At 41.6% G+C, this 13,274-nt stretch overlaps 1 protein-coding gene across 1 annotated transcript in view; it reads left to right on the forward strand.

Annotated features, from left to right (window-relative positions):
* LOC123356962 (general transcription factor 3C polypeptide 1-like) overlaps positions 1-13,274 on the forward strand; it is a gene marked incomplete at its 3' end in the record, with an annotated part of 77,370 nt that overhangs the window by 48,780 nt on the left and 15,316 nt on the right. The window contains exons 19-25 of the mRNA XM_045000216.1: positions 698-875; positions 2,534-2,675; positions 5,311-5,446; positions 6,817-6,898; positions 8,167-8,352; positions 10,929-11,083; positions 12,923-13,065. Of these exons, the coding sequence (XP_044856151.1) occupies positions 698-875; positions 2,534-2,675; positions 5,311-5,446; positions 6,817-6,898; positions 8,167-8,352; positions 10,929-11,083; positions 12,923-13,065 (1,022 nt within the window). The remainder of the gene's footprint in view (positions 1-697; positions 876-2,533; positions 2,676-5,310; positions 5,447-6,816; positions 6,899-8,166; positions 8,353-10,928; positions 11,084-12,922; positions 13,066-13,274) is intronic.

Raw genomic sequence — 13,274 nt, forward strand, 5'->3', positions numbered from 1 at the left:
GCTCTGGGCTAAGATGCAACCGTGCAATTTTTAGTGAAATATTGGAAGTTGCATGGATAATTTCTGACCATTCTGGAATGAGACTCCACAGACGTTGAGCCAAATTCTTACAAATTTTGTGCAGTGATGATCTGAAAGTCTCCAGAATGCCAGCACCCTGTCTGGGACTTACCAGGCTTACCGTGTTTGCCTCCATTACTGGGAACTGGGGTGCCATGTAAATCCTGCGTTGGGAGATGTGGCTTTTTGAAAACATAACTGTGAAAGGTGTCCCTTTGGGATTAAACACACTTACACAATCATTCATTACTGAATTAAAGACAATAGTTCTTGCATACACAGTGGGCTACATAATCAGGGTAGAACCAACCAATAAGGAACAGGGGAATTCCAGGCATAAATAGTTTACTTCAGTAAAATTCTGATTTGACCAGGTGATATATTCTACCACAACACAGTTGATAATCTCTGGAATTGTATTCCTGATCCTAGCCATTGGGTGATGATAGATTGTCTCTGTAGAACCCAGAATAGGTTCCCTAATCACAGAAAGTGCCATCATTGTGCAAGATGACAGCAATGTGCAAAGTGGTTGTTGCCAGTATGGGCCACTTGGAATAGATGGAATTGTATGTCCTGCTAAAATAGCCATTTCAGCAATTTTACTTACCAGTTTGAAACCTTGTGTGTTTCACAGGTATTCGTCTATATGAAGAGAAATGCAGTGATTGTTGATACGACTATCTGTGACCCTCACTATAACCTGGCTCAAAGCAGTCGCCCATTTGAGAGACGTTTGTATGTTTTGAACACTATGCAGGACGTAGAAAACTTTTGGTTTGATTTGCAGTGTGTCTGCCTTAATACTCCATTAGGTATGGTATGATCCAGCATTCTCTGTCATTTCCACCTTCATCTTAGCTGCCACCATGGCAAATAGTTGGGCAAATGAGTGGGGCAGATGTTTCACTGAAATAGAAATGCTGAGAGAGTCAGGAACACCCGGGACCACTTTCCTTAGGTATCAAACATGCTGCTTTCATAACAGTCCTTGCCAAGCACGCTAAAAAAATACTTGTTGCCAACATGATTATCAGGATTTCCTCGACCAGCATAGGCAGAGATCTTTTTTCTGAGAACCATGTTGCTAAACCTTCCGTTAGATACTCTAACATAGCCCATAAGCACAGGTTCATCGAAGTAACAAGTATTACAGTTGTACGTGGTTACAGTACACCTCTACCCCGATATAATGCTGTCCTCGGAAGCCAAAAAATCTTACCGCGTTATAGGTGAAACTGCATTATATCGAACTTGCTTTGATCTGCCGGAGTGCGCAGCCCCCGCCAGCCCCCCCCCCCCCCCCCCAGCAAGCACTGCTTTACCGCGTTATATCCGAATTCGTGTTATATCAGGTCACGTTATATCAGGGTAGAGGGGTATTTTCGCAATGGGGGAGTGTCTTTTTGTTTTTGTTTTTTTTTTAAATAAAGGTAGAGTAGTGCAATAGCAATAATTGGTTAAAGAGCAAAAGCTTCTAAAACCAAAAGCAACTTTTTTTTTGTTTCTGAAACTTGAAAGCAGCCAAGCAGAATGATCCATTTGCAGTTTAATCCTCTTTTTTATACTGAAGCAGTTTTTTTCAGAAGGCATTAGACAACTTTGTTTAATTGAGCCAATGTCCATTGTGGCAGTGCTATAATTGTGCTGCTGTTCTCAGGCAGTGTGCAGTAGTATTTGTTTACCAGGCTGTCATAGATATAATCTACATCTGGCTCCCTGTAATATGGGGATTTGTGTACTGTGCCACCAACATAATGCTTTGGAAAGTTTTAGGGTTTTTAACAAATTGTCTGCTTTGAGCCTTGAGGGAAGACAGCAAAACTATGTGTTAGGCTTCAGCTTGTACTGAGCCTATGGGCCAGGTGCTCTCCTGCATTCAAGGCCCATCCTGCTGTTCTGTCAGCACAAAGGGCCAAAACCCAAATGGATCTGGCCAGCTCAGAATTTCCCACAATGTGAGGGAGCTCTCAACTGGTACAGGTCCATCCTGCACTATTCCTCCAACCCCACCCCAGTGTAGGGGGCATATTGGAAAGGGACATAGCATGGCTGCTTCACATTGAGTTCAAGCAATCCTAAACTGGCTGTCTCTTGAGGACTATTACCAGTCTATTTTCCAAGGAGCTACTCTAACCTCTGGGGTCTGTGCTCAGAGCATCAGTGTACAGCCTACTCCCTGGTGGGTACCACCACCACTCTCCTGTGCTAAGTAGAATTTTGTGTTGGAATTTAAGGTCCAGGCCATGAGCCTCCCACGTGACTGTTATGAAAGCAGCATGTTTGATACCTAAGGAAAGTGGTCCCGGGTGTTCCTGACTCTCTTAGCATTTCTATTTCAGTGAAACATCTGCCCCACTCATTTGCCCAACTATTTGCCATGGTGGCAGCAAGCAGCCAGAAGCAGGCTGGGGGAGAGATTGGAACATAACTCTTCATACTGATAGTAACCAAAGTACATTTGTGTATTTAGGAGTCGTCCGCCATCCTCGCGCAAAAAGAAGTAATCTTCAGGGTGAGGAGACCAGCAACACATTGGATGTGCAGATGGAACAGGAGTCAGCAGTGGATAAACACAATCTTGAACGAAAGTGTGCAATGGAGAAATACACCTCGTATGTCTCTTTCCAGCTTTCTGTGTCACTGAGTAGATGGGTTATTAAGAACAGAACAGTTCATTTTAAGAGTATTAAACTGATAGTGTTTGAGTTAGCATCATAATACTTACTCTGGTATGTCTTTCCATTTTGGAGTCCATCTAACTAATAGGCCAGATAGTTGATCAGTTCTGTGTTTTCAGTTAATAGACTAGTTTAAAGACCAGGGTGGTGGTGAAGTGAACAGCGCTATGCGTTACTAGGTGAGAAAACTGGGCTCAATCCTCCTGTATCCAACAGCAAGGGGTGTTGTTGAAGACTTTTGGGTGATGATTAAGAAGCACCACTCTGGCAGTACTAATGTTTGAAGATTCTCTGTGTCCACCCTCTATATAATCCTGTGTAATGCTTTGCTTCACCATGACTAGACTTTCAAAAACTGCATGGAGACATTTTCCTAGTTCTGTCATTTGATTATTATGAGCCCATTGTTAGTATCCAGTAATGTCAGTAACTGCACACATGCTGCATTGTGATATATACATAGAATATCCATCAGCATTAATGGAAGTCACACATCATGCAATATGCTCTTTTAAAAAAAAAAAATAATAATACAGGTGAAGGGTTAATTTTCTATTCTGCTGTAATAAAGTAACCCCAGAGTCTGTTATTGATCAGTCAGTGTTTCCAAAAAGTTTAATACTATGGTTGGGTTTTACAAAAGCACCTAAGTGACATGAAGGTCAATGGAATTTGTGCTTTTCAGGTGTTTTTGTAAATCCCACCCTATGCTTTTTAAGTTAGTAACAGTACTTTTGTACTGCATTTGGGGAACCTGATTCCAGTGAACCATGTTGCCCGGCTGAATTTTTCATTTGATCTGTCTATCTAGCTCCTTAAGTGGTCCCCATCACAATACTGTCTGATAGCCTATTAAAAAATTATCTCTGCCTAGTTATGACTTGTAATTATGCTGGAGCCGGTTGTGACAGCATAGTTAAGGCTGAAGCTTAACAGAAATTTTAAACTTTCAACAAAACATTCATAAAATGATCTTGTCTAATATTTGAATTTTTCATAGTGGGTAGATGAAAAATGGAGTGATATAAAGAGAATGATGAGTTCTAAAATGACCACTTTTCGACATTTGAACTAGATTCTCTTATATTTTGTTTTAAGACCTTCTTGCAATTAATATGAAACTTTCTGAGCTCTGTGCCTTGCTCCATGTATAGCTTCACAAGAGCTCATTAATAAGTATCAGCTGTGTGAAAAGTAGTTTTTATCTCATGATTTGTAACTTTTTCTTCATAAATGAAAAACTTTCCAAGATAAATACTGTGTATTTAGGAGTGACAATATTGCTATGCTGTACTGTCACATACTGCCTTCCTCAACATCATATCTGAGAGCCTCCCCATAGTGTAATAAGCAGTGTGACAAACATCTGTCCTGTTTCTTTCTTTCTCTCTCTCCCTTTCACTCGTCCTCTCCCTTAGACTTCTGCAAGGCATTTGACTCTGCACCACATTACATTTTGATTAAAAAACAAGAAAGATATAAAATGAACATGACACACATTAAATGGATTAAAAGCTGGCTAACTGATAGGTCTCAGAATGTAATTGTAAAGGGAAGATCATCGTGATGGTATGTTTCTAGTGGGATCCCACAGGGATTGGCTCTTGGCCCTATGCGGTTTACCATTTTTATCAATGACCTGAAAGAAAATGCACACTAATCACTGATAAAGTTTGCAGCTGACACAAAAAATGTGTGGGAGGGGAAGGGGGATGGTAAATGATGAAGGTGGTAAAACTGATACAGAGCAATTTGGATCACTTGGTAATCTGTGCACAAGAAAACAATATGCATTTTGATATGGTTAAATGGAAAAGTATACATCTCAGACGAGAATGCAGGCCATACTTACAGGATGAGGGACACTATCCTGGGATGTAGTGACTCTGAAAAGATATGGCTATCGTGGTGGATAATCAGCAAAATATGAGCTCCCAGTATGACACTGTGGACAAAAGGGCTAATGCAATCCTTGGCTGCATAAATTTGGATCTTGAGTAGGACCAGAGAGATTATTTTATCTCTGTATTTGGCACTGGGGCGTCATCAGTTGGAATACTGTGTCCTGTTCTGGAGTCCACAATTCAGGAAGGATGTTGATAAATTGGAGACAGTTCAGAGAAGAGACATGAGAATAATTAAAGGATGAGAAATCATGTCTTATAATAATAGAGTCATGGAACTCAATTTATTTCGCTTAAGAAAGAGAAGGTTAAGGGTTGACTTGATTACAGTTAAGTACCTACATAGGGAACAAATATTTGATAATGGACTCTTCACGTTAACAGTTCTGCAGTCTCTTTGGTTGCAATTTCTAATATTCAGTTCTTTTCTCTAAAATTGAAAAGTCAGTTCACTGGATCCTGAGTACCTAAGCTGAGTAGAAAAACTGACATTGTTGCCAACTTTTTGGTGTGAGCGATAGAGAGTGCGCCTTTTCCTGCAGTTTTGCACCAACTCATTAGCTGTTGGTTATTTTACTTTTGTGATGTACACAAAGTTGTCTAGCAAGTGTCTTGTCAGCTAGTCTTACAAGTCTGTTACTATGTATTTTGTTTCTTTTCCTTAGAGGAAGTCGAGAGGTGGTGGATGATGGATGTATTCCTGGGGATGGGATGGGAGCTGGGGGTCTGGATTCCAGCTTTTATGGACATTTAAAACGCAATTGGATCTGGACAAGCTATATCATTAATAAAACTAGGAAGGTAAGGGGTTTTTAAGTGGATTTATTATATAGCAATGGCTTGACTTTATTTAAACTTTTAAAAGTTGTTGAAATATTAATAGAAACGTTTGCTACTCTAGTTTGCGACATATCCTTGTAAGGTTTTTCCTTATCAAGACATCTTAATAAAAACATGAAAGGTAACAGATGGCAAATGAATAGTTACCATGGTGAATTTTGAAGTTCAGTGGATGGAAAATTTGTCTCCATCGTGAAATGCTGTCTGAGTTATAGTTCCCTTCAGTACATGTGCTTTGCTGACATTTGCTTTACCGGCACATTCAGCCAAAGGAGAATTCACTACCCAAACATATAATTAATATGAGGGTAAAAGGTTGCTGAGCAGTGCTTTGTACACTTCCAGAATGTAGAATTTGGTAGCTGAACACTGAAACCTCCAAAAAGCGTGAAATGCACACAACAAACATTCAGTACAGGATAATGCCTTCCATGCCATTTCCCCCATCTGACCTTAACTCTGTCCACTGCGAGTGCAGTGCTCAGGAGTCCCTGGGGGAGATCACAGTATTGTACAGCTCTTTTAAGATATGGAGGTTAGGGAAGAAAAGAATAGTGTTCAGGAAGAGGGGAGGAGGAGTATAAAGTGTTCGAAAGCCTCTGATCCCTTGCTGAGACACTTTTCTCAGTGGTGAATGTCAGCCTACCACATATACTGTCAGTATTAATGGTTCAGCACAGATGATCCATGGAAGCATGCAAATAACAGTACAGATTTGGAATTGTAATGGCCACACAGAAAATGGCAGATATTGCTGGGAATGGCTAAACTTCTGCTTTATTGCTATTTCCATCGGGTTAGAGAGATGGTTGGATGGAGTGTGGTGGGGGAAGCATTACCTGAAATCTACATTTCCTGGTTTTCCAATGTTTGTGTTTTGTGTGTATTTCCTGCTTCTTGGAAATTCATATGGCGTTTAGAGCACTTTGACAAAGCAATTTTTTATAGAGAAATTGCTGCTCAGTCTTAAGTATGGTATGGCCTTGGAGACACCCCCATCGTGAATTCCTTAAATTCTTAGTTCCTCTCTCCTTCAAGTAAAAATGTGTGGAGGAAAAGTAGTTAGTATGAAGTTCAGGACTTCCAACAATGGTGGTGGATTCAATACAACTTTAGAAATGTTTTTAAACTATCCATATATTTAGTAGTGAGTACATTACTAGATCAACCTTGACTCATGCCAGCAGTCTTTCTACTGCTTATATTAAAAATCTTTCTGAAAACTGTCCTCAACACATTCTTCTCTCAGAAATTTCTTGGATTTATTAATATTAGAGTGTGTACTCCTTGGTGCTTACATCTTATCTTGGTGGATGTTTTGTTGGTTTTAGGAAAGTGCCGTTCCTGAAAATGGACTTACAGTGAGACTCCAGACTTTCTTAACAAAACATCCTCTTCCACTCAGTACTGGAGGTAACATAATGGCGCATATAACATTTGTAATTGCATTAGAACTATGATCCTCTTTCTTAAACCCACAGTGATGATATGAGTTCTTTCCACCCATCCCATAATATGAGACATTCTAGGTCATTACTGGAACAGTGAAGTAGTTTAACTTTCTTTCCTATTTCTGGATGTGTAAGACAGTATTTGATCATTTGTACTTCATCCTGGAGAGTCTCAGAAGCGCAGCTTGCAGAAAGGCCAGACAGACACACATTGTACATGACCGACAAGCCAGATGCTGTTTCAGATCTTTCTACTGTAGCCATAATTGTATCAGGCGTCTTATACTTCCCACTGTGATGTAGAACTTAAAACAGTTTTCACATTTTCATACTTTTCTAAAACATCAGTCTTTTGTGGCTGAATTTTTTCCTTATTGAGGTCCCTCTGCTTAGTTTAAAGAATATTGATTTTTTGTTTTTAACCAAAGTTAAGAGTTTTTGAAAATGACTTACTACATATGAACAGCAGACTTCTTTAGTCCGTCTATAGACTAGTGGCAAAATGCAATTAGCAAGCTTTTAAAAATGATTAATTTTGATGAAAATGATGGTCCTGATTAATTTAAATATTCAAAACTTTAAAACCTGCCCAAGTTCCAAGTTTTCTTCCTACTTGTCTTGTTTTGTAGAGCTCATTGAAATACATAAACTGCAAGCCATGTTTGAAGAGAATCTGTGCAGTGTGGGTGTTTTTATTATTAACTTTTTAAAATCGTCAAGTGGAATCATTTTATTTAACACTAAATTGAGATAAGGTGGCTCACTTGCTGACTTCAAAAGTTAGTAATTTTGAAACTACCAAACCATTTTCTTCAAATTTGGTTTGATTTTAATTCCCAATAAGTTGGAAGAAATTAAATGCAATAGAGCTACAGTAATATTAAGATTGCCTCGTAAAACACCACAGTAAGGAAGTGTTAAACCTAAGGTTGAATGTAAAACTTTAACTGCCCTCTTGTATTTAACATGTACAACACATTGCAGTCTTCAGCTACATGATCTTATGTTTCCTTAGGGATATGGATATCTAAACATGGGGAAAACCCTATTGTTGTGTTGTCTTTGAGAAATAATACATGATTACATGACTACACTGATAATGTATATACAGAAGGGGGCAAAGTTTGGGTGGTATATTCTCATGTAACTTTGTATTTTGACTGCTTAACGTTGCATTGCATTACATATTTTGCTGTAAAATTCCACTGGTGTAAATGTACTTCTACGTAGGTAATAAAATAAACATTTTGGGAGATGAAAGGGAAGGCGCAAAGTCCCCTGTGCAGAAGGAAGAATGTATTGAGATTGATAAAGAAGCAACGCAGAATAGAACCAAGAGAGTGAGGGGTGGAAAAAACCAGAAACGTAAGAGGCTTAAGAAAGACACTGGGAAGAAGACAAAGAAGAAAAGGAGAGGTAAATAAGTAGCATGTTTGTCAGGAAAAGAAGCTTTGTTTTGAGCAGGCTGCAGGCTGTGGCATCACTTCAGAGGAGCTGTGGTGACTGTGAGCTTTTGTGTAACCAAAAGCTTTCATTGGCCACTTCCTTGGGTTGCCCTCCTGGTGAACAGAAAGCTATCAGTGCCATAGGGCTGTGTGCTGGCTTTGGGAAGCATAGCAGCATCCTGGATCACTGTCCTTTCACTGCATGTATCGCCGTTCATACTAGCTGCAGAATCACAGACCGCAGTCTGGGCCCCATTGGCCATTGCTGTGGTTGCACCACAGCTTTGCAATCACCCTTGGTATGTCCCAGCTCAGAGCTCTCTCCCATGGAGAGCCCCAGGGTAGTCGGTTTGCTTTCTGTAGAAATCATTTCCTGGCTTCTGGCCTTCACTCTTCCTGTCACTCTTTTTCTCCCTCCTCCCCACATTGTGGGCATCACCAACACTTCTTCCACTGACTTTCATGGACTTTACTTTCTCACCTCTGTTGTCTCAGTGTCTCCTCTCCTGTCTCCACTTTTTCAGTCTCACAAACCTTCCAACCTCTTTCTTTGCTGCCTCCTTCCCCCCAGCACTCCTTCCTCCTCTTCTTCCTTTCTCTCCTACTCCCTGGAATCTTAATTCTTGTTTATAACCTTGCCTTGATACACCACATATCTCCTTCTAAGTCTGTGCGCTCTCCTTCCTATCCTGAAGGTTGTGCTGGTGACACCGGTTCCTCTCTGAAAACTACCCTATCCAGCTCTTCTCTCCCTTTCCATTTGAGTGGCCGTTATCTAAAGCCCCTCTTGCCCCCAGCCAATGTTCTCTCAAGTTTTTACACCCATGTGCAGAATGAATTTTGTTATGTGCACCAGTATGGAGGTGATGTGTGGCAGGGGTGGGGCCAAGGGGTTTGGAGTGTGGGAGGGGGCTCAGGGCTGGGGCAGAGGCTTGGAGTGCGGGGGGTGTGAGGGCTCTGACTGGGGGTGTGGGCTCTGAGGTGGGACCGGGGATGAGGGGTTCGGGGTGCAGGCTGCCTGGGGCTGCAGCAGTGAGAGAGGACTTCCCCCAGCCCTCTCTCGCTGCAGCATCTCGGGGCCAGGGAGAGCCATCTCTCCAGTCCAGGCCCTATGGCTGCGTGCCTGTGTGGCCCTTGATAGCCTGCTGCGTGGCCAGGCAGCTAAAAGGAAATTTAGCCCCCATCTCTTCTTGCTGATTGCTGCCTGGCTCTCTATCTCATACCCTTCTCAGGAACAATTTTAATTTCCTAGTGCTGATCAGTCTGACTTCATTACCTCTCATTTCCTCTCAACATCCTACTTTGATAGCTTTGGGGTGTCTCTTCCACTCTGTCTCATTACTTTCTTGCACTTCTGGTCTTTAATAACCTCTCTTGCTGATGTCTCCATCTCTGAATTCTGCCTGTCCAACCATCACTTCCTTTTTCAATATCTCATGTTCTGGCTTCTCTACTGCATTCAGCCCCCACCTTTGCACCTGACATCCCTCCCCTTATTAGCTCCGTGGTCTCTACTTTCAGCTTTCCTGTGTCCTATGCTAATGAGACCACTGTCCACCCCTTGGATTCCCAGCCATAGTTGTTCCCATCGCTGTTGGTGCTTTGTTGAGCCCCTTTGGAAAAGGCCACCAGACTGTGCTGACTCGCAACATTAAATTGATTTGCTCTTCCTTTCTAATCCTGCTGACTACTTCTCCCTTGTCCTCTTTCACCTCTTCTCTACTCGTCATCTTGCCAATATTTTTCCAAAACACTGGCACTGTGAAATAGCATTTCTTCACCCCAACAATGCGAATCTCAGTCTCATTGTCTAAAACCCCTCAAACTTCCTCCCTTTTGTCATCCTTCACTCACTCCCTGCCCCCTTATTAATGTTTTGTATGTTACGGTAACACTTACAGATCCCAAGTGAGGTCAGGATCCCATTCTGCTAGGCATTCTGTACACACGTAGTAAAAGACAGTTTCTGTCCCAAAGAGTTTATCATCAAGGATGGGGAAACAGAGGCATGGACCGGTCAAGAGACTTGTCCAAGGTCACAGAGCAGGTCAGTGGCAGCGCCAAGAATTAATCATAATCTAGAGACGGATGCCATGAGGCCCTTCATCACTGAAATTGTTAACTTTGTCAGACAAATTATTTACAATTAGATGTTCAGTCAGATTCTCAGTTTGAGCTTCTGGGAAGGGGACACTTTCCTGAGCACCTTGCACGTGGTGGGCACTATCTGAAATAAATAATGAATAATAGAAGTCATGTTTTGGGAGCAGGCAGAAACACTGCGCAGACTAAGTCACTTAGTCCCTCTGTGCCTCAATTCTCTGCCTATAAAATAAGGCGAGTGCTTTCATTTTCCCACCTTTTGTCTGTCTTGCCTGTTTAGACTGTAAACTGTTCAGCACCGGGATTGTGTTTATACTGTACTTAGCACAATGAGCCTCCAGTCTCAGCTGGATCCTCTAGCTATTAGCAAAACAAATCAATAAGAATAAAGGCCTTGCTAGAAACACTGTTAGTATAATGGTCTCTCTTTGGGTTTGTGTTTAGAGGAGTCTGTAGAAAAAAATAAAAAGCTGCGCTACCATGATGAGGCTGACCAGAGCGCCCTGCTGAGAATGACGCGCCTACGTGTCACCTGGACTGTGCAGGAAGACAGCCTGCTCATGCTATGTCGAATCGCCAGTAATGTGCTAAACACAAAGGTGCTCGCTTCTTCTTACTTCTCTACTGAATGTGTGTGCAGTAGTACTGGTATACCATTGGCATTGCCGTATCCCTCTGTTTTATGGGGGAGTGGAAGCAATACCACAATTAGGCCTGCTCCAAACTTTTATGTTCATGGAGGTGATAAAGGTTTCCAAAGTATTGTATGGTTTGAATTGTAGGCTTAATTTGAAAGCTGATCGTAGTTTGTAAAGCAGTTTGAATTTTTCTAGGGTACTTGGAAGGGGGAAATCTGAGCTTAGCTATGGCTGTACCAAAAAGCACCATAAGATAAAATATTCTGCATTCTTACCTTTTTTTTTTGGATCTCTTTTGAAAAGCAGGATGATAGCTCAGTGGTTTGAGCATTGGCCTGATAAACCCAGGGTTGTGAGTTCAATCCTTGAGGAGGCCACTTAGGGATCTGGGGCAAAAATTGGTCCTGCTAGTGAAGGCAGGGGGCTGGACTAGAAGATGACCTTTCAAGGTCCCTTCCAGTTCTAGGAGATTGGTATATCTCCAATTATTACCTTTTTATTACCTGTTGTCCTTTTCTAGGGGCCAATGCTAAAACTTTCAACACAAAAAAACTTAGCGATGAATCTTCAGTGTTAAGGGGGGATAATTTTCCAAGTGAATAGGATGTGTGCCAGTCGGCTGTGCCAATCTGAGATGAGAGTATGAGGCCTAACAAGGTTTTATGTTAACTCATGAGTTGGATGTCGTTTGAGGTATATATTGCTTATCATAATGTGTTTCAGATGTAAGTGGAAGATTGTTACTGACAGAATTGCAAGTGAGGTGAAGGTAGAAAGGAATTCAGGAGATTTTCCTTAGTTTCTTATTCCCATGCTTCTGTAGTATGGGTGGATGGGACATGTCCTGAAGCAACTTTAGCTGTCATTAAACAAAGCTTTGGTTTGTACTGATTTACAATTCCCCCCCTTTCCTCCCCTCACAGGCTCCTTATCCTAGTTTACTCATCCATCCCTTCCATGGGTCTGACTCTTGTCCCCTCTGCATTCAAATCAGACAGTTTCCTCTTCAACTCTGCCTGGGCTCAGTCATGGAGAGCACAGGAGAGAGACACTCCTTGTTTTCATTTCAGGTGTCCAGATTTAGCATAGCCTGCAGCGCTCAGAGCTCAAATTTCAGAGGAAGGCTTAGAGGCTTATAACTTGGATAAATGTGGGTGGATTTTTATAGGACAGGAAAAGACATATCTCTGGTGCAGTTGTCACCCCCTGCCATATTTCAAGTCACTGCTCCAAAGAATGGGCATGCTAGAGCTCTCCAAAGAAGAGGTGAGCAAAATTCTTTAACGTGGGCAAAACAACCTGTTTTTTTCTAAATTCATTCCCAGAAACAGCTAAATGATTTTGGCTGAAATTTCCCCCCAGAGGCAAACACCCAGCATTGAAAATTTCAGCTGAAACAAAGTGGCAACATTATAAGCAACTGAAAACGGAGTCTTATAAGAAGTAGTATGGAGTGATCTTAATAGGAAGTGCTACTAGCCCCTCTTATGATATATTTTATAGTCCTAGCCTGTACTTTAAGTGGGGGAAAGTAAACTAGTGTACCCTTCCATAGCTCACAACTGGCTGAAGGGGTTGTTCTCAAAATTTCCAGACCAGATTTCACTTTTAGGAACAGAGCAAACGGGGAATCCCAGCAGCAAAGATGAATGTCTTTGAGAGTTATAAATGTGTGTGGAGGGGCATGCGGGAAAGGATCGCAGCCTTTTTTCTAGTGGTTGTTGCTAGTGCCAGCCGTCACTTGCATACCTGCAGGTCAAAGTAAGCTGAGCTTTGACTTTCTTTTTGTATTTGATCCAGGTGAAAGGACCGTTTGTTCCGTGGCAGGTTGTCCGAGATATCATGCATGCCAGCTTTGAAGAATCTTTAGATAAAACTTCTCATTCTGTTGGACGAAGAGCTCGCTACATTGTCAAAAATCCACAAACCTATCTTAATTATAAGTAAGTGATTTTTTTTCATTTGTCTTTCTAAATTCTTATGAAGTGAAGTTAAGGATTTCATTCCTCCATACTTGGGTTCCTGCTTTTTTGTCCCCCTCCAACATATTAATACAAATCTCCAGTGTCCCTTTTTCAGCATCTCTCTACAAGCTAGTCTGGAATGCTACGTGATCTGTGACATCCTGAGGGAGAGGCAGGTGCACCACTCA

The sequence above is a fragment of the Mauremys mutica genome, unplaced genomic scaffold (genome assembly GCF_020497125.1).
Source record: "Mauremys mutica isolate MM-2020 ecotype Southern unplaced genomic scaffold, ASM2049712v1 000094F_np12_subseq_1:153747_obj, whole genome shotgun sequence".
In the NCBI taxonomy this organism is placed as follows: Eukaryota; Metazoa; Chordata; order Testudines; family Geoemydidae; genus Mauremys; species Mauremys mutica.